Here is a 21,666-nt window from a genome sequence, read left to right as displayed (position 1 = left end):
TTCTGAGCATGACATCATTGGTATGGAATTACCCCTTCAGCCAGTTTGGGTCACCTGCCCTGTCTGTGTCCCCTCCCTGTGTGTCCCCAGCCTTCTCTTAGGCAGGGAAGTATGAGAAGCTGAAAAGTCCTTGACTGCTTGGCAACAACTAGAACACCCGTGTGTTATCAGCACTGCTCTCATCCTAACTCCTAAACACAGCATTCCACTGGGCTGCTAGAAAGAAAATTAACTCTATCCTATCCGAAACTAGGACAGGAGCAACGTATTTTAAAATTTCTGGTAGCACATCTCAGAAAGAGCCCTCAGAAGTGTTGTCATCCAGTCCAAGTTTAAGATGGCTTTTTTCCCGTGTTCCTAGTTGTGTGTGGCAAGACACTGCAGCCATTCATAGTTTCAAGTCTTGTGGTAGTCAACTCATACTTGCCTTGGCCAGGTAGAAGCTAGCCAGGATCATCTACTGCTCTTACTAGTACTGTAGTTATTTGGCAGGAGACTAGTCTCTGAGGTTGTCATATGAGATTTCCGATCCTGCATGGCAGATCAAAAAGTAGAATTTATTAAGAGTTTAGTTCTAATTACTGTTGGCACTTAAAGAAAAAAAAATATGGCTTATCACGTGTTTGTGAATTGTTTGTTTCTGGGCAGTCAGTAAATCTTGCACACATGAATAAATGAGAACTTCTATTTACAAACAAATTTAAAAATAAAAATATCACATTACAATATTAATTCAAGTAGCCTGAACATTCCCTAAATATTAAGGGATCCAGTGAGAACCCACATATTAAAGCTGCTAATACTCTTCTAAATAAAAAATTATTTTTGAAGCAGCAAGTCTTTGAAATTCATCATAGAGAAAGCCGGAGGCTAAAGAAGTACCTTTTATTTTTGTCATGCATTTCCATTCTGGTATAGCTGAAAATCCTGGCATTTCCTTTCTGTTTGCTTTCCTCGGGAAAAGCTTGGCAGCTTCCCAAAATAACAACTGAATAAGAACATTCTGAAGAGCTAAATACAAATACTTAAATCCTGCTACCCAACCAGCTGCAGCACACATGGCACTGAGAATAGAGAACAACATCAATGGCAAGAGAAGAAAGGACAGAGTAAGCTCTCAAACACGTTCCCTCCATCACGCCAAGGATCTTCTGTGCTGCCTTATGTGCTTCTCTGTAGGACCTCTGCCCACTTCTGTTCACAGTGACAGAACACAGATTGCTAGTTAAATGCAAAAGCGGTTTGGTTATTGGTGAGAGCACTGCAAACAGAAAGGAAAGTGTTAAAATTGAACAGTGTGAATGCTTGTTGCTTTAATGATGCATGACAGTTCTTTGCAGATCTAGGTAAATCTTTTCTTGTCTACTGTGTGCCAGTTGCTGGGCAGCAGCTATTTCTTTGTAGATCTTTTCTTCCAAGGGTTAGATTTCTAAAAGCTTCTTGGAAAGTCCCCATGAAGAATCCCCAGAATATCCCCTTCCTTCCTCTCATCCCTGTGACTTGCTGAAATTCAATCCTCTGTGCGTGAAAGCAAAGATTCAGAGGAACTATCACCTCTGCTGCCAGCTGCAGTGAGGTGGTGTCTCCTGTAATTCGGTCAGCTCAGGCTGAGTTCTTACTAATCCTTCAGCCAGAATAACAACTGCCAAACCCACAGATACAGATCACATACAGAAAACTAATGTTGTTCACTCCCATATGTTTTGCAAGCTACTCACCTGTAAAATCCCCAGTTGCGTGAATTTGAAAAGGTGGCACTGAAGGTGTCATTTAAGTCTGTACATATGTGACTTGCTAGCTCAGCCTGCAGTAGCTTTCTGAAAGGTAATGCAGAAGGCTACTGAAAATTCACTTTCCAAAGGAAACAATCGTATCTGCACTTCAGAGAACTTCTCTTTTGTATTTGCTTTAGTTTCCTTTTAGAAGAGCTAATCCCGGTCTTCTGATCTGCTTTATAGTGACATTGTGAACTGCACAAAAGTTGCCAAATTGAGCAAAAGGCTGAAATGTCAGGTAGTTATTAGAAGATGCTGTATTATAAAAACCTGGCTTTTCTGGGTGTATTTTAATGTTACCGGTCATGGACTCATTGAATCTCCTGGGTTGGAAGGGACCCCAAGGATCATAGAGTTCCACCCCCACCTGCCACAAGCAGATCCACCAACCTCCAGGCCTGGATCTAGACAAGATTGCCCAGGGCCCCATCCAACCTGGCCTTGAAAACCTTCAGGGATGAGGCATTCACCACCTCTCTGGGCAGCCCGTTCCAGCACCTCACCACTCTCTCTGTAAAGAACTTCCCCCTAATATCTAATCTAAACCTTCCTTCCTTTAGCTTCAGTGCATTCCCCCTTGTCCTGCCATTGTCTACTCTTTTAAAAAGTTGATTCCTCTCCTGTTTATATGCTCCCTTCAGGTACTGGAAGGCTGCAATGAGGTTCCCCCAGCCTTCTCTTCTCCAGGCTGTTCAGCTCCCTCAGCCTCTCTTCGCAGGGAAAGTGCTCCAGCCCTCTAATCATCTTCGTGGCCCTTCTCTGCACCCTCTCCAACAGTTCTGTGTTTCTTGTATTGTGGGCCTCAGATCTGGACACAGTACTCCAGATGGGGCCTCACGAGGGCAGAGTAGAGGGGGACAGTCCCCTCCCTGTCCCTGCTGGCCACCCCTCTTCTGATGGAGCCCAGGATACCATTGGCCTTCTGAGCTGCAAGAGCACACTGCTGGCTCATGTTAAGTTTCTCATCCACCAGAATCCCCAAGTCCTTCTCAGCAGGGAGAGCTACTCTCAAGGAGCTCTTCTCCCAGTCTGTATATATGTCTGGGATTCCTCCAGCCCAAGTGCAAGACCTTACACTTTTCAATGTTGGACCTCATTAGGTTCACCCAGGCCCACCTTTCCAGCCTGTCAAGATCCCTCTGGATGGCTTCCTTTCCTTCTATTGTGTCAACCATATCACTCGGTTTGGTGTCATCCTTCTTCAGAGCTATGGTTTTCCACTGCCATATCATTCTCTGCTACCAGAATAGGAACCCTTTTTTCCACTACTAAGAGCTAGAAAGTTCCCTTATTACACATCTTTCTTACACGTCTTGGACAGAGCAGACAAGGCTTTGACACATAAGCTACACAGCACAACTATTTATGTGTATACAGCTTTATGTGGTTGCCCACATTCCGAATTTTCTGAAAATAGTTTGCATTGTCTTACCATAGGTTACCTTTTTTTTTCACCAGTAACATTTTTTTAGGATGTCCATTATGTTGAGTATGTCTCACATCCTGTTTCAGAGAGAAACTGTTAAGGTTATTGAAGACTGCTAACTTAGACAATGAAGTTAATTTTAATTCAGTTTAAACTTACTTTTCACCTTAAAACATTTACATTGTATAGGTGGTATGTTCCATAATAAACTGAGGCTTGGTCATCAGAACAGAAGACGTGTTTAGTTCTGAGGCCTAGCTGCCTGTTCTGGTGAAGTGCCAAACTTTACCCTGTGGTTAATTCTTTTAAAGAATGCAATAATGGAAGAACATTTCAAAGGACACTCTATGGTTATGGTCTATTGCTTTCTGAATGCAGAGCCAAGTTAAATGCATCAAAGATGATCTCAGGAAGCCAATTTTGGTGATAATAGAGTACAAGTAGTCAAATTAACTTCATGGAAGTTCTGTGAGTGTAAATCATCTGCCTATTTGTTCCATTATATTGCCGCAGTAATTGTAGGAGCATGGATCATACTCAGATGTTTAATTACTATTTCTATTATTGTATCTAGACTCTGTTTATAGAGGAGAGTTCTCCCAATTATACTGCTATTTGATACTTAATCTCAAGATTTTTTATGTGCTCCATTGCTGTGTGAGAACTCAACACTTCAGCCAGCCTGAAAGTAACCTGAGATATTCAGGTGTAACTCACAGTGGTTACAAAGTATGCTTGGCAATGGAAGGAAGTGTTGTGCAAAGGAAGTCAGGGCTGTGTTTCATTTTGAAACTTAATACAAAAGTAACAAAATGGATTTGATGGATGGACCACTCGGTGAATAAGGAATTGTTTGAATGGTCACACGCAGCAGTCAATGGCTCCATGTTCAAGTGGAGATCACTGATGAGTGCTGTTCCTTAGGAGCTGGTATTGAGACTGGCACCGTTTAACATCTTTGTTGGTGACATGAGCAGTGGTATCAAATGCACCCTCAGAAAGTTTGTTGATGACACCAAGCTGTGTGGTGCAGTTGACATAGTAGAGGGAAGAGATGCCATCAAGAAAGACCTTGAGAGGCTGGAGAGGTGCGCCTGTGTGAACCTCATGAAGTTCTACAAGGCCAAGTGCAACATCCTGCTCGTGGGTTGAGACAATCCCAAGCACATCTACATTCTGGGTGGAGAATGGCTTGAGATCAGCCCTGGGAAGAAGGACTTGGAGATGATAGGGGACAAGAAGCTCAACATGATCTGGCTATGTGTGCTTGCAGCCCAGAAAGCCAACCATATCTTTGGGTGAAACAAAAAAAGCATGACCAGCAGGCTGAGGGAGGTGATTCTTCCCTTCTACTCTCTTGTGATACCCCACCTGGAGTATTGCATCCAGCTCTGGTGCAGTCTTCACAGGTCAAGTGTTCGAGCCCTGGCCATTTTGTTGGCCCACCGCTGGACATGCTCAGGAGATATTTAGTGATAGCTGTATTTGCACTGCTGGGAATGGCCTGTGCACATTCTTTCATTATAAGCCTTTGAATGGAATTAGTGTCTAAAGGTAAGAACTATGCAACCAAATTGAATGCGTGTGAATGGGCCTAAACTAGTGACTCCTAAGAGCAGCATCTGGCCCTACAGCATTATCAATCAACAGAACTGAGCATCAGTTTCCATTTACAGTCTCATACAGCGTGGTGCCCTGTTACTATGTATTTAACCCCCTGTTTTGCAAAAATCTGAATAATTTAGTGTGAAATTTCAGCTCTAGCTGTTTATTTTAACCTTCAAAATAATGTGTCCATCTGTCATGAATCTTGTCACTCATATTTTGAGTAGAAGTGAGTCATTTCCTGAATTTGGAGATTATTAAAAACTTTTAAGAAACAAAAAGAACTTTGTATTGAAATGATCTGGTACTCTAGAGATACTGAATTTTTAAATGCTACTTTACTTGATGCCGTGCAAATTAAATAAAATGCATCAAGCTTACGAAAAAGACGTATTTTAAAATATCTGCATAAAAATAGTGCTATTCAACAAAATTACGTAAATGTTGCTAAAATGTTAAAATAACGTGTGAAGTTTTACTTTTCTATTAAAAGCCATATTTTTGGTGTCAGGATACTAGAAAGAATAACAGGATATGTCTCTGCTGGTGTTTTTATTTGTGTTGATAAAGCTATCGGCTTTATTAGGAGTAATTTTGTGCTTATCGACTTCGGCAGATTTTCTTCTTCTGTAAGGATGCCATTGAAACCAAATTTGAACCTTAAAAAGCACTTAAAAAAAGTCAGATAAGATTTTTTCAATTTGATTTGGGGGAAGAAAGCTAGTATAAAAAATTGTTTTCTGCACTTTTAGTTGATCCCTGAAATGTGTTGTTCTAATATCAAATCGAGTGGTTGTAGTTCACTCTCTCTGTGTATAATTACCAGTGTTTCTGCTCTGTCAACTATTTTCTCATCCCTGAAAGTACAAAATGCTTCGTTATTCCCAGCTGTGGGTCCTTTTTGATCAGGGTGATAATCAGTTTCTCAAGGTTTGGGAAGTTCTCCTGGAATTCTGGTGCTTTCAGCTGGAAACCGCTGCACCCATCTGGTATCCCCTGCATGGTCGGATGGCTTTTCCATTCCCCATAAAAAACACTGGTGCTTGCTGTTGAAATGACCTCTATGCTTTGGAAAACAAATACAGTTTTAAATGAAAATGGCAGTTTATAAGGAAGGCTACCATATGAATCCAGAGTGTTCTGCCTTTCTTGACAGAGGATAGCGTTGTTATGCCCCAAAGAAGTGGGACCAGTGGAATTGGCAATTTTCCACCTCTTTGCTGCAAGCTGAATTTTTTCGGTTTCTTCTTCCTTGCTGGATTTCATTCTTACGTGGCTGCTTCTTACGAGTATCAGGGTGGAAATTAGCTCTGCATTTGGAGGAACAAATGTAAAAACTGAGTAGTAGTTTCTACCGAAGTGATGCAGCAAGCAATGAATCCTGCAGCTGTTATTACAGTTTTAGTTAAAGCTTGTAGAATACCTCTTTTCAAGTAACTGCCTAGTCTTGAGCTCCTTAATCAATCAAAATTTGGGAGCTTTAATACCATTTTGGCTTTTTCTTTCCCCAAGCTCTGTACTCCCTTCTGCTGCAAAGGCAAATGTATGGAGAAATGTACCTCCTACCCACAAAAAAAAGGAAAAAAGAACAAAATAAAGGATGTTCAATACATTTAAAAGCCAGAATATTCTATGACATTTATGGAATCCACTCGTTCTGCATCAAGATCTATAGTTTATGATCATACAAGTAATCTAATTTCTAGAAATCAGTTTATAGAAATGATCTTATCACTGTAAATGACTTTTTACTTGTCAATGTGTATCATATGCATTGTTCAAGTTTGGCACCCTTCTTCCTCCAGCAGTTGATCATAATTGTATTTGAGTTGAATAGATTAATTGAATGTTGCTAAGAGGAAGAATGGGCAGACTAATAAGGGCTTATAATGAGAGTCATCTGTTTTCCAGTTGCTTGTCAGATCACGACTGGCTCTGTATACGTGTTCCTAAATCTGGTGAGAATTTTTCAGCTAGCACAAATTTAGGTTTCAAAATGTAATCACTATTCCAACTCTGTCAATGAAATCTACTTTCTCTTGAGAGACTACTTTTACAGTTTTTAAAATTAACTCCAAAATAAACAAGCTAAATGGTTTAAGAACAATTCTACTTGTGAAGAGAGAGGATTTCCCTGTTCATTCCCAATTTACGATATATCTGTGTGCTAGTGCACGTGCAGTTCTCTCATGCCACCAACTTACTCACCTGCTTGCTTATGTATTTACTTCTCCCTTCTTCATAAAGATTGATATGGTCATTCAAGTTAGCATTGGGGTTTAGTTTTTATTACTTTTTGTTGTTTTTTTTCTTTTTGGTATCTTACCCATATATTGGTCTTTACAACAACAGATGCTGCAAAGAAATTAGCGTCTTATATTTCTGCCATGAGAAAATGTTAGAGTGACTTTTGAAGGATGTACTGTTGATTGTGAATATTTCATGTATTCATGTCTGTGTTCGCTAATGAATCCATTCAGGATTTCCCTTTTACATCTAAACAGATCCTTGAATGTAATGAGCACCTCTTACTTAAAGAGCTGAAGAAAAGGAATGGTTAAGAAGAAATTAGGGAGTTCGGAGGGAGGGAGACACAGGTAGCAAAACCAAAGTACTTGAGAACACACTTTGTCCTTTGGTCTTTTTACCTCATACTTGATCTCCCTTGGCAGATTTCTGCTCAGACATAAGTGAAACAAGACAGATTAATAAATATGGTTGCCATGTTCAGTTAATGTCATGTATCTCAGAAATAATGCCAAGCAGAAGGTGCGCTCTGAAAGCAATGAGGTCCTTAGAGTCAAGATAAACTTTTGTGGGTTTCAGTCATTTCTTTCAAATTTAGATGAAGAAATATAATTCTTACTGTTAAAAGTCACACTTTGGTTTTACTTTCAAAACATATGCATATTAGCTAAGATTTTTGAAAGAATTTGATTATTTAATGTTATTCAGTTCCTCTCTGACTGCTGGATTTTGAAAGTCTTTTTATTGCTAGGTGACACATTATGGTAAGGTCAAGTCCTTTCCTTTTTACTACTTCAGGAACTTTTTATCGTGCCTAATGACATTTTATTTTTTATAGGTCATGTCTCATTAATATTTCTGGTGTTTTAGATACATGTTTGGTATAAGTTTTTAGTTCTAAGCAATATTCACAAAGGTAATTCAGGTGACTGACTGGGGATGTAACTTTTACCTGGGTGTGTGCATCAGTGTTTACCAAAATTTTGTAAGGTAAATGTTTTGGTTCTGGAATAACATACGCTATCATAACTCTTAAGAATTACACCATTAAAGGTGAGGCAGAGCTAGTGTAAAGGTTAATGAAAATGGTAAAGCATGCTCACTATCAAGCCTGCTCTGATACCTGTGAAAGGCTTTATTTGATTTGAATTTGCACCCAAGATATCTCACTAGAACTTTTCATGAAGACTCTAATGGGTAAGAATATTATCTTTAAGAATTACAGACACCTGTTCTTCCTCTCTTATTTCCTCTAACACTTCAGTACTAGTTCTTCCCAAATTGCTCATGATATGTCAATAGTATATCACCTCCAGAATACCATTATCAGGACATTGCTTTTCCCAATCAGAAATACTTTGTCCCCATAGGTTGAAGGGCATCAGTAGCTGGTGTTCAGCACACTAATCCTGAGCAAAGCTCTCACCAGCTGAGGAAGTTTGATCCCAGTGAGTGCTGAATCTGTATAGATCCTGAAGTCCTCAGCTCCTCCAGCTCTTCAACGTCTGCTTATTGACTCCTTCAGACTCTTGAGCCATTAGCTTTAGCGAAGAACATTTTTTGATGTGTTAGCTTCCAGTGCAAGCTTCAGTGAAGACCTTCCTATATGTGTTTATACTATGCAATAATTCGTGTCTCTTTCATTTTATTCAGGTCATAGCCATCGTTATGGATATGTTTACAGATGTGGATATTTTTAGAGAAATTGTGGAGGCATCTGCTCGAGGGATTGCAGTGTATCTCCTGCTTGATGAGTCAAACTTCAGTCACTTTCTGAAAATGACGGAGAAACAAGGCTGTCAAGTTCAGAGGCTCAGGGTAAGGCTTCCTCTATTCCTGTGCATGAGCATTCACTACTCATTCCTCTGCAAACCACTGAAAAGGGGCTATTATTCAAAAAGAGATCAAATACTGCTCTTTAAAATTAACAATGAGGTATAAATGGGTAAAGATCTCAGCAGAACTTTCTATACAAATGTTTTTTCTTTTTAGAAAGATTTTTATCGTATTTCATGTGTCAAAATAAGAGTACTTATGGAGTGACAGAATTTTTCATATAATATTTACAAAATAATTTTCCATTATTATGTATTTAGGAATACTGCATGTTTGAAAAACTGGGCTTCTATTTGCTTCTTTAAAGTAGCCTGCAAATAGAATCATAAAGCTTATGTTTCTGAGTTAATAAATTGCATAATAAATTTTATGCTTTTTCTAAGTTATTATATATTGAAATATTTTTAAAGGCCCAAGATACTATTTTGTTGGTGTTTTCCTGAAAATCCCTATTATCATGTCTGTCTGCATCATGTCTTAAGGAATATTACTTTTATATATGAAATGTGTCATTTTACCCCCAAAGACAGATAACAAGAAGACTAATGTTTATATTTTTCACAAGATGTCCTGTACTACCCTAATATTTAAGAAGGATTAGAATGCAAACTGCGATCTGCACTGACCTGAAGTAGATGCTCCATAAATACTTCTAGATTTACTGTACTGTAGATAATCTAGCGCTGAAGAAGTTCCAGGGAGGTTGCCAGAGTTTCTTTGCAAAGCTCTGAGCATTGCCTTGGCTGAACTACTGTATATTTCTGTTTGCAGTTCCTCATTTCTGTAACTAGTTAGGCCATGTTCATACCAGGCAAAAATACTAGCAAAGCTCTTCATAGTGGCATCCATTTTAAGGACTCAGACTGATAGAGATGTGGTGCATTTGTCATACTAAAGAGGGCTTTTTGGTGTAATTTTGGAACAAACCTACATTTGATACCAGTTCTTGCTCTGGAGTGTTGACTTTGTCCTTAAAGGTATTCCCATACTACTCTCCATGCTTGTTTCTTGTGTATAAGTGTGTGGGATTGCCCTCTGGTGGCCTAATACACAGACCTATGGGAACTCAAAGAAAATCCCAAAACCATGCTGTGGTTCTGTAAACACTGGTCATGATTGCCTTCATGAAGTCAGTATTTGGCAATATTTCCATACTTTGGAACTCGAGATACCACCATTTGCTGATTATTTGGTTTAACTATGCCTTAGAGGTTGCCAAAAATGCTGTATGTCTTTTTATGAAATGAGTTTTATCTTCTCAAAATAAAACAAATTACGAGCATGCATTTCAAGTGATGTCTCAAAATTGTCACAGAATGCATTTTGAAATTAATTTTGTGTGATGTGTATCTACAATTGTTTCAAAAGCTTTACTTCTTTTGGTTGAATTCAGGATTGTCTTTTTAATACGTTTTTATAGAGCTACAGGCATTAATACTGTGGTTGAAAGAATTAATGTACATACATTAGAGCGTATTTTGTATGGATTAGTGTGTGTTGGAGAGGTTTGGACTTGGCCTCTTCAGTGGTGGTATGTTTTTTATGTTTCTGTTTCTTAACAATGCAAGGTTTACTTAGAATACTTTGAGGTTTATTAGAAAAGGAGAAATATATGCCAAAGACCTAAGCAGTAATCCTGTCGTACGCTGGGTTTTCAGTTTAGCTTGTAAGAAAACTTTTCAAGTTAATGGTCTTCAATTCCAAGTGCTATGCCCAGTGACTGTTACTCAAGAATAGAAGCTTAGTACTCATGCAGTAATTTTCCTGTGCCTTTCTTGGGAATGAAGAGAAGCTGCAGGTGACTAGGAAAGAACAGTCAGTAATTTGGAGAAGTTTTCTCCTTGTCCCCTTTTCCCATCACCTTAAGGTTCACAAAAAACCTTTTTCTGCTCTCGGTTTTCGGTGCTCTTCTGTTCAGTGAAAGTGGGAAGAGGACAGTGATGTCTGGATCTATTTCTTCTCATGAAGACCTGCATCCTGCCCAGAGAGGTTGTAGAATCACCTTCTCTGGAGATATCCAGGACCTGCCTGGGTGCAAACCTGTGCAACCTGCTCTGGGTGATCCTGCTTTAGCAGGGTGTTGGACTAGATGGTCTCCAGAGGTCCCTTCCAACCCCTAACACTCTGTGATTCTGTAACACCAGTAGCATTGGTTGTCTTCACTGCCACGATTTGGTTCAGTCTTGTAGGTGTATGGGAGGTGCTCCTCATGCCATGCACTCATGTTGAGGAGTCTTGTAAAGCTTTTCTGACTCAATGCCTTCTCTGGCTTTCTTACTCTTCTTTTGAATCAATAAAATTGAGAACATGGATAAGCAAAAAAAATTTAAATCTGACGTGGAATTCAATATTATTCTGCATGGAAAAAAAAAAGATTTTATTCATAAGCCTACGTTAAATGTCTGTGCAGACAGTTTTCCTCATCCCTAGTCTTACTGCATATCAGGGCATGTTTCCCTCTTTATTGAAAGAATAAATATATAGTCTGTGATTATTTTGTGAATTCTGTATGGGACAATATGAAATCAGGAGTTTAACAGGAGGTTTTTGAATGTTTCCTACAGCATTTCGTCTTTTGGGTTGGCTTTTAGTTAATGTTCACCTAAAATCGACAGTGAAATTCAACTCTAAATAATTCCTTTCCTATACTTTCCTATTTCTCTTTCTGTAGTTTCATTTATGTTTCCTGACTGTCCTACATTATTCCTCAGCAATTAATGTGTTTCTTACCTTTTTTTCTCTTTACTTAAGGGTTTTTTGATTAACTTTGTCACTGCTCTGACTTGTTTGGTTAGCAATTTCTCTACACAGAAAAATGAAGGGTTGTTACAAATTCAAGCTTTTTTTTTTCAGGTGATTTTTCAAAAACTAACAGCTAAATTTTTGAGGGATGCTTTTTTTTCCCCTGCTACTGACAGGTGCTGCAGCAAACTGTGAAATATATTTGCACCGCAGAATGCAGCACTGAGACAACAATCCCCAGAGCCACTAGAATGCTCAATGCAGTAACTTAATTTTGGATTAAAGTCAAAGCACCAATGTAGGCAATGTTGTTTACTGCCCAAGAAATCAACCAAGTGCCTCAGCTGATGCCAGATCTTCATATTTTATTTGATACTAGACATGTGACAGAGGCTCCATGCTCTTGCAAAAACCTATTTTTAACTTCTGGCAGTAATGAAGAATCATCTTGTTACAGGAGGATGTTGAAAGCAATTTGACAGGAACTGATTATTGCCTGATACTCCTCTCAGTATTTTTAATGAATTGAGGGAATCAGAAAGTAGAACCACTAATAAATTGATTTAACTTTCCTTTTGTGAAGCCTACTCCCAGATACACATGTCTAAATGCATAGAAGGAGCTGCTCTTGAGACCTGATTGCAGTCTGTCATTTCTCACCACTGTTATCAAAATCATCACAAGTTTTCTGGTACTTCCAAGTATAAGTCTAATTTGGCTATTAAATAGGCATGTACAGCATGGTGTTATACCCCTGAGCAAAATTCTGTGCTATGGGAACCCAGACACCAGTGAAATCATTGAGATTTTGTCTTCAGTCGTCACTGGATTCAGTCAGAATAGAAGCAAACTTATAGCATTTGTATGGCAACTAATATCTCTTAGTAAGAGAAGGGGCCCTGGATAATAAATAACACTAGTAATGATGAACAATATGAAAAACGTGTCTTTTTCTTTTTCTTCAAGTCTGTTAGGCTAAGTTTTAGATGGACATCCAGTTTCTTCTTTGTGTACATTCTTGACAGCAAGTAGAGAGTGAGTAATTGAACACTGATAAAAACAGGCTCAACAAATAAAAAGTGCTGAAGTGAAATGTTGAGACCGTTATATTCACTTTACTTACCTGTCACATTGGAGGGCTTTTACTGATGAAAATACATGTGTAATGTTGAATTGTACTTCAAATTTTTAAATCATGCTTCTCTGTCTCTCTCTGGGAAAACGGTGGTGCAGTCATAAATAAAAAGAGAAGTTAGAGTTTGTTTCCTGTTCATCATTTGGCTGTCATTTAACTGGATAGCCTTGGTAGTCATCCTTAAATTGCAGCCACTGGATGTTATAAATGCCTCCTACAGCCTCTTCTTGGAGGACGGAGAAGATCCTTTGTCTGGCTTTGAAAACCTCCTAAAAAATCAAGTCCTTGATTAAAGTATTCTTCCCTATGCATCCACTAAGAGTCACTGACAAAAACTGGTTACAGGACCAGACAGACTTTCTGTCTGACTCACTGTGGTGAATCTTACATACTTTTGTGTGTCCCGTCAGGTTAGCTGGGATCCTTCATGATGTGTGGTTTCTGGTTTGCCATGATTTTCCTCTCGGGATTCATAAAGGAATTTTTGCTTTATCAACAATGATGTGTAACACTTCTGCAGCGATCAGTGACACTACTTGTTAGCAGGGGAGTCCTGTAAACTGAGAATGAAACCAAGTAGGAAGGTGAAACCCAGCATGTCATACCAAATGGGGTTTGCAGTTCAGTATGTATTTACTGTTTCTAGTCCTAAGTGGAATGTGTTCTTATTATATATCCTCAACTATTGTCCCTAATCTGGGCCATTATTCAAACCATGCATTCTTGAGACCCAATTAGAGGGTTTGAAGTGGGTGAAAGAATGCCAGATGAACTGTGGAGAAAAAGGAAGTGTTACCTGAGAAAGGTGAGCATGATCTCTGGCACATGCCTGTGTAATGCTGCCATGTTCCTGACTTTGAGTAGGTGACCAAATGAGGCAGGGAAAGAGCTGGCAAGATTAAGGAAGCAGCATAGGAACACTGCAGGAAGAATAATACTGAAGAGAAGGAAAAGAGAAAGGAGAACAGAGGAAGCAGTGGCTATGATTTTTTTTTCTTTTAAAAAGCCAGCAATTTAATGTAAATTTTAATCCTTTTTTAGATATGCCTGCTTGAAGTTATATTTCAACTTATGAGTACCTAAGGCAAAGCTTTTTTTAATATAGGATGGTAATTTACAAGCCCTTGGCCTTGCTTGTGCCTCCAGCATTCCGTTCTCAAGTGATATCCTGTCCAATACTCATCAGGCTTTATTTCAATAAGATTTGTGATGTTCAACTGGTATGTGTTTAAGCCAGCATTGCTTGTTATGGTTATTTGAAAATGTATAGTCTGTCTCTCAAATAACCTCTTTTAAATGATGACATATAGTTTAATATGATTAAATATAAATTGACACACAAATATAATTACATAGTATATAGAATTGGGTAAAGCAGTAATTGAAATAAATGCAGATTTCATGACTAATCCACAAAATTTTATTTTATGGTGAACGGGAGTTTATTGTTGTGATAATCTTTAGAATGGGCAAATTCCAGGTTGAGGTTTTTTTTCCTTTTTCAGAAATTATTTTTTCCATACTACTTGACTTTCAAATAAAAGCTTTTTATTAAATCCATTTTACTTAAACTTCATTAAGAGCTGGAAAAATAGTAATTTTCTTCAGTGGGGTTGGTTTGTTCGAAGTTAAACAAAAAACACACTGGAAAAGCAGGAAAACTGGCTTTTATTTATGAGAAAATATCTAATGTGCAGAAAGCTTGAAAGACACAGCAATACATTGCCAAAGGTGATTAGCAGGTAGAGATGCAAAATTATGTTGACTTCCAATTCAGTAATGCAGATTGGGTTGTTACTGTCATTGATTCTTTTTTTGGCTGCTTCTGAAAATAGACCTAAGCATCCACCTGTATTTTGACTTTTAAATTTTTTACTTTTTAAAATAGTTCACTTCTAGATAATACATCTTTTGTTTCTGGCAAATTAAGAAATAAACTCTGGTTTATGTTTCTAACACACTTGCAACGCATTTAGGTCACAAACAAAAGCAATTTTCAAATGCTGTCTTTTTACATTTTAACTGAACTGCATTTTTTATTCAAACACAGCTTGACAAAAATTCTAAAAACTCATCTAATAAAGAAAACTTAAAGAACTCAGATAGCTTGAGTGAAACCATAATTTGCTATCTCAGCAGCTTTTAGGTATAACTCTTGCTTCTATTTGGGTTTTTTTATATAACAATTTTAAGATGCCAACAATGAAATATATAGTGATTTAGAAAGCATGTTTTATTTGGAAATGTGCTTTCATTTAATTTTTTTAATTGTCTGTTTGGAAAGATAAAGTTCGTTGGATCGTAGTAGACACTGTATCATTAAAAATCCCTCAACCTCTATTTTTTAGAACTTGCTATATTTTAGGTAAATGTATAAGTGTTTCCACAGACTATAAAGTTTTATGTGATTGTATAAGAAACTCAGTCATGCTTTATAGTCTAGAATTTTATAATACTTTTGTGTGTTTAAACACGTCTATAGCTTCCTGAGGAGGGAAAGCGGGAGAGGGAGGCACAGAGCTCTTCTCCATGGTGTCCAGTGGTAGGGCAAGTGGGAATGATTCAAAACTGCACCAGGGGCGGTCTTAGACTGGACATTAGGAAGCATTTCTTTACCAAGAGGGTGGTCAAACACATGTGTACAGCTGGAGGTAAATCACAACACCTTAATAACATGCTTTAACTTTTGATCAGCCCTGAAGTGCACAAGCAGTTGGACTAGATGATCATTGTGTGTTTCTCCCATTTTCAGCCTGCGCTTGTAGCGGTCCTGTGAAATAAGACATTCCTCTGTATTCACAAGTCTTATATTCCACTATATCTGTATATACAGGCTATGTAATAATTGTATGGATTCTGTTTTCCTACTGCCAATGCTGAACTACAGATTTCACTCCCACTGGAATACTTGCAAATTACCACAAATTAGAGTTGCTAGAACAAATATTGCAAGGCTAGGAACTACGGTAAATATTGTGATCATTAACAGCTAAATTCCAAGCTATTTTTATGTCTTGTGAAGCATTTTGTATCACAGCCTCATGAGGCAGAGGCAGTAGGTTGGTTTGCATTGAATATAATTGTAATTTTTTTTATAAATAAGCACCTTTCTGTAACAATTTATGATAAATAATTTTTGATATTTCTTCCTATATGCCTGTAAGAACTTTTTGAAAATATTATTAGCACAGTCTAGAAGGTGTTGTAACAATTCTTCTGAATTATTTCTGGGAGTTTAAGCAACACAAGTGACAGTAGAGAGAGAGAGAGAGAGGAAAAAAAAATTTAAAAATGATACTGGCTCAGCTGAAACAATTTCATCAGCAGTCTGTGAGAAAAATGAGGTCCAATTGGAGTTTCCCAAGTGCAGTTCACTGAGTTCTCATGAGTAAAACGTAAAGCTTTGCAACAGAATCCAAACTTAACTTCTATGTAGAGTTCATGCTATGTATGCATGATGTGATAGCATCTCTGTAGTTAGAAATGTGATTAATCCCATGGTGCAAAGCTGATTGAGAAACCTAACTGGTGACAAAACTGCAGTGAAGTTGGCGCCAGGTGGTATCATTCAATGGACATCTCAGAGTGGGGTATCTGTGTTTGTAGATATAGCAGCCTTATTCAATTAAAAGAAAAATGATCCTGGCTCTTTAGATGTTGTCTTTGATTAGCTGCAATATTTGGAAATGTTCTAAATATTGTACATGTGATGATGGAAGTAATTCTTTTTTCTCTTGACAAAGTTTTCTTGTGCCAGAACCTCATTTCTGGGACTGGAGGCCATGGAAAGGCAGGATTTAATTTTCTGTGGCCTAGGGAATTTCATCAGTCTTCAAGACAAAGCAAGAATTTGCTATTCTGGGTCTCTAGGGGACAAGTTTGATCAGAGTTTATTTCACTGCTGAGTTTATTAATATGCAATAATAGCACTCTCCTACTGTACCTCTGACGTTTGAACTGCTGGATCCTAAGAAGGAATACAGTATGACAATTTAAAGTATTTCAATTGTCTTTTTCAGAACATGAGAGTGCGAACAGTAAGAGGACAAGATTACTATTCTAAAACAGGAGCAAAATTCCATGGAAAGATGGAACAAAAATTTATTCTTGTTGACTGTAAGAAAGTCATATATGGTTCTTACAGGTAAGATCAGTCACTGAGGTGAACATGGGAAACCTGTCATCTCAGTACCTCTCCTACTGCAAACTTGTTTGTTTTTTTCCTGTTTCTGAAAATTCTTCCAGGGAAATCCACTGGCAAATTTGATTATCCTTTCTGTAATTTGACAAGTTGCCATAGATACTTACTGCTAACTACCTTAACACTTAGCCAAACTGGTAGCCAGCCAGCCTCTGGTAGTTTTTCACAAGCAAGAAATGAAGGTATAGCTTTTGCTACAGCTGAAGACTTGGCAAAGAGTAAAATCCTGATTTCTTTTATATTGTCTGAACTATTCTTGTTTAACGTTGACTCCAGAAAAGGCTGCCAAAGTTATTTCATAAGCTCTTTAGGATAGTTCCTCCTCAGAATAATCTTCTAAAGCTAACACTGTAGACCTATTCTATGGCACTCAGAATTGCCCGTTAGGTTGACATATTGTCTCTTTATGTTAAGCTAAGTTTCTTTATTCTGCTTTCCATTTCATTTTCAGTGTGTGCAAAGCATTGTCTGGAAGAACTTAAAGCTTTGCAGACCTGAAAAACTTTTAAGTTAAAGCAGGGACAGTTTTCTCTTGCACATTATTAAATATTTTCCTCCTTTTAAGGCTGCACTTCTCTCCTTTGGCCTACTGAATTAGTTTCTGCTGGTGTAGTGCCTGGGTGCCAGATCCAGAGCCACTGACTTTCATAGATTTCCACCACTGTAAGCTTTCAAAAATCTGGCTTTTTATTTCCTCTGAGACTCTATCAGTCCCAAATTCAGACTGATGTATATAAATTGTGGTGAAGTAAGTGACAAGTTCATAGATGAGTCAGTGTAAGAGAGTCCAGGGAGAGTCTGCCTGCTTTGACAACTACACACGGTGTTAGAGCCTGTGAGAACGTGATAGTTTTTTCTCATTTCATTTTGAAAAGTAACACAGCTGTAAGACCTAGCACCACAGGGGCTGGAATCTTCAATTCCTGTAGAAATTAAACTTGCTTTTTAATAGAATCTAGTGATTTAGAACAGGAAAGACACGTCTTTCTAAATTCTTGCTCTCTGAACTCAATTGAGGAAGTTCAGGATTTTTTCAGATGCTATAAAAGATATTATTCTTAGTTGTGAAATTAATTTTAAAAAGTATATGTCAAGATATGTTTTAATCTCATCACACTATTATTTCCTGAAAAACGTAAAACTAACAAAGCAAAATTAAGTGAGCAAGCTATTTAGGTGAATACAGCAAATCTATTTTCTAACATCCAGAAGAGAAATGCAAATAAAACAAGTTTATTGATTTAATATATTTTTTGCTTTTTTCCCCATGAAAATAGGATTGCAAAAGATATTTTTCTTTCTTGTATTCTACAAATTGCATGCTTTTGACACCATGTTATTAGGCTTGTTGAAACATCCTTAGTGTACATGTTAATGTATTTTATCTCATTTTGTAGCTATAGCTACTCAGCTCTGAGCATGTGTTCAGCCTTTCCAAGTATAATAGAAAAGAGGAAAATTTTGTTCATCAGGGTATCATCATTGCAATTAAAGGAAAACATTCATATCCAATCTGGTATGCATACTAGAAAAGCAAATTTTTTAACAATTCTGAGGTGTGTCTTTTTGAAAATATGTTTAGAATGAAGTACATTCAGAACTGTTGCAGCAGTTCTGCATAGTTTCAGACGTATTTTTTTCAGAACATAACCACATGTTAACATTCTCTGACTTGTGAGTGATGGTGGGTCTTGTCAGTCCTGTTTTAGTCTTTGTGGAGGTAATTTTCATGGAATCACAGAATTTCTTGAGTTGGAAGGGACCCATCAAGATCATCAAGTCCAACTCCTGGCTCCACACAGGGCCAGCCAAATCATTTTTCACTATTAGGTATTTATACTTCACTGTTCTACATTTCTGAATCCTTTTTTTTGCAATATCCACTTTTTATGAGGGAATTAAGTAGTTACAGACTCATTCCTGCTTCCACTGAAAGCAGTGGAAAGTCTTCAGCTGAGTTCAACCCATATTAGTTTAGACCTTCCAAATCCAAATTACATGAATCATACTCAAAATGTGTTCATTTAGAAAGTATTTGTACAAAACCCAGGCTTGTGTGAAAGCTTTGTTGTCAGGAAGGACGAATAGAATATGTTCATTCAAAAGAATCGTTTCTAATGGTCATTTGTTCTTCTTTCAGCTTTATGTGGTCATTTGAAAAAACCAACCTCAGTATGGTTCAAGTTATCACAGGACAGCTGGTTGAATCCTTTGATGAAGAGTTCAGGACACTGTATGCCCGTTCTTCTGTTCCTAGTTCATTTGCTCCAGAACTAGTGCGTGTAAACAGTCGCAGGACACTCTGGGATAATGGTACATACCAACACTCGGTGTCTTCCTTGGCTTCAGTTTCTAGCCAAAGAAACCTTTTTGGTAGGCAAGACGCAGTTCCGAAGATAGATCCTGTTTGTTGGAAAACTCGTGGAAGATACGCAGTTGACGTTGATAAATATGGCTTAAGAAATCAAGCCTATAATAAACAACCATTTCATCCAGGTTTTAATATGCAAAATCCGATCCAGCAGTATCAACCTAGTGAAAAAAATGAGCACTGGAAGAGACACAGTTACGCCGGGGAGAAGCCAGAACGGACACCTTACCTATTGCTCAACAGAGCTATTAATAGAGCCAACAATCCATCAAATACTTGGAAGATGCCATCTGACAGCCTTAGCATTGTTTCTTCATTACGAGGGGGATGTGCAAATAATTACAATACACCCCAGCAAAGTTTTGCAGATCAGTTTTCACGACCAAAGGTAAATCTTGCAGAGAGAAATTCAATTGTACGGAGGTCTTTTAACGGGACAGATAATCATATCCGCCATCTGCAGCAAAGGATGCCCACCCTTGAACACACAACCAAATCATTCCTACGTAACTGGCGAATTAAGTCATATTTGAATGATCAGTCAGATTATCCAGTGGAGTCTAATGGGTCGGCCTTGGGTGACAGATATGATGGCTATGACCCAGCTGAAAACATTAAAGCTCATGCGCTGTATTCTCATTCTCGCCTGCGGTCATCTTTGGTGTTTCAGCCAACTTTACCCGAACAGCAGGAAGTAAGCAGCTGTGCAAGTTCTTCAAATTCAACTATAATTGGGTCAGAGGGAAGTGCAACACCTAAAGGAACGTCTAATCATGCTCCAAGTGTGGAAAATGGAACAGAAATTTTAGAAGAGCTTAGCACAAATGTCCCACTTAAATCAGATGAACCAAAAAATCACAGAATTCATGTTGCAGATGACACAAAACTTCGTGTAAATTCAAATGCAGTGGGTGACTCATCTCTCTACTTGTACACAGCACTGTGCGCAGATAAACACACAGAAAATCTGAAGAACCTTCAAAATGAAAATATGCTAAAAAGGAGAAGTTTTCCGATGTTTAATTCAAAGTCCATATTAGACCCTGGTGCCAACAAACATTCATCCAGTTATGTTTACAGCACATTGACTAGGCATAGGCTTAAGCAGCCAGTTAGTCCAAAACTACCAGAAGACACACTGAAGAGTGCTAAAAGTTTGCACAGTGTGACCAACCACTTGCCACAGGAAGAGAAGAGCCTCAAAGGAGAGCTAAAAAGCCCAACTGCTAGCAAGGCAATCTCGATGGCTGCTCTCACCGAAGCTAGCAAAGAGGAGACTTGTAAGGATTGCACCTCAAAGAAAGAAACTAAGAGCTCCCCAAGTTTTCTGAAGAAAGGATCCCAGAAATTGCGGTCACTTCTTAATCTCACACCAGACAAGAAGGAAAACTTGTCAAAAAACAAAGGCCCTGCCTTTTACAGGATGTGTAGTAGTTCTGATACACTGGTTTCTGAGGAAGAGAATCAAAAACCAAAAATTTCTGAGAATAAGACAGATTCTTCCCCAAGGAGAAAGAGAAACACATCATCAAATTCTCAAGGTAGCTTGAGCAGAAGCAAAGAAGATGTCACTGGGAGCCCAGCAAAGTCTCCAAAGTCTCCGAAGTCTCCAAAACCTCAAAAACCTCCATCTGATGAAAGCAATAAAAAGTGTCCTCTCTTGTGCCCCCTTGAAAGTAAGTTCATAGAAACTGCAGGAGATGCATCTGCCCCGAGATTTAATACAGAACAGATTCAGTATCAAGATGTAAAGGAGATCACCCCAAATACTACTACAGAAAGTGCCCCTGTTTCAGCTCTTCAGAGAGCAAATTCAATGTCACCACAGCTGGCAAGCCCAAAACGCCAAGAGGAGCTAAGACCTCGTTTGAGTGAAAGGCGTGTTTATAGCCGCTTTGAGCCATTCTGCAAGATGGAGAACACTAGCCAACCTGCAGGAAACGCACCCAACAGCACTTCACGTCTCTCAGATATCAAAAGCAAGACCTTAGGGAATAATTACGGCAGGAGTAATCACATGGTCAGCTACAACTCAACTGCTTACCATCCATTGCAGCCTAATGAAAATAAGCTGAGAGGATTTATGCAAAAGTTTGGGAACTTCCTACACAAAAACAAATAAAACATTTGTTGATTATGTTGAAATACAGCAAGAGTAGCAATGCTGGACACAATTGTAACTGGACAAGACTGATGGCCAACTTTTGTGGAGGTTACTTGGGTTTCTTCTTAGGTCTAGCACATTGGAATCAATGTATATATTTTTACATAATTATTCTAGAATTTATATACTTAAGTCTTTACAGAGATTCTGTGTCCATGTCTCAA

General features: G+C 38.2%; 1 protein-coding gene across 1 annotated transcript in view; it reads left to right on the top strand.

Annotated features, from left to right (window-relative positions):
• Window positions 1–21,460, top strand: part of FAM83B (family with sequence similarity 83 member B) — a gene marked incomplete at both ends in the record, with an annotated part of 44,471 nt that extends 23,011 nt beyond the window's left edge. The window contains 3 exons of the mRNA XM_084262288.1: window positions 8,707–8,871; window positions 16,786–16,910; window positions 19,108–21,460. Coding sequence (XP_084118414.1) covers window positions 8,707–8,871; window positions 16,786–16,910; window positions 19,108–21,460 — 2,643 coding nt within the window. The remainder of the gene's footprint in view (window positions 1–8,706; window positions 8,872–16,785; window positions 16,911–19,107) is intronic.
• Between the last annotated feature and the right edge of the window lie 206 nt (window positions 21,461–21,666).

Source organism: Gallinula chloropus, assembly GCF_964237585.1.
Source record: "Gallinula chloropus genome assembly, chromosome: 3".
NCBI classification, from domain to species: domain Eukaryota; kingdom Metazoa; phylum Chordata; class Aves; order Gruiformes; family Rallidae; genus Gallinula; species Gallinula chloropus.
This window is presented reverse-complemented; position numbering and strand designations above follow the sequence as displayed.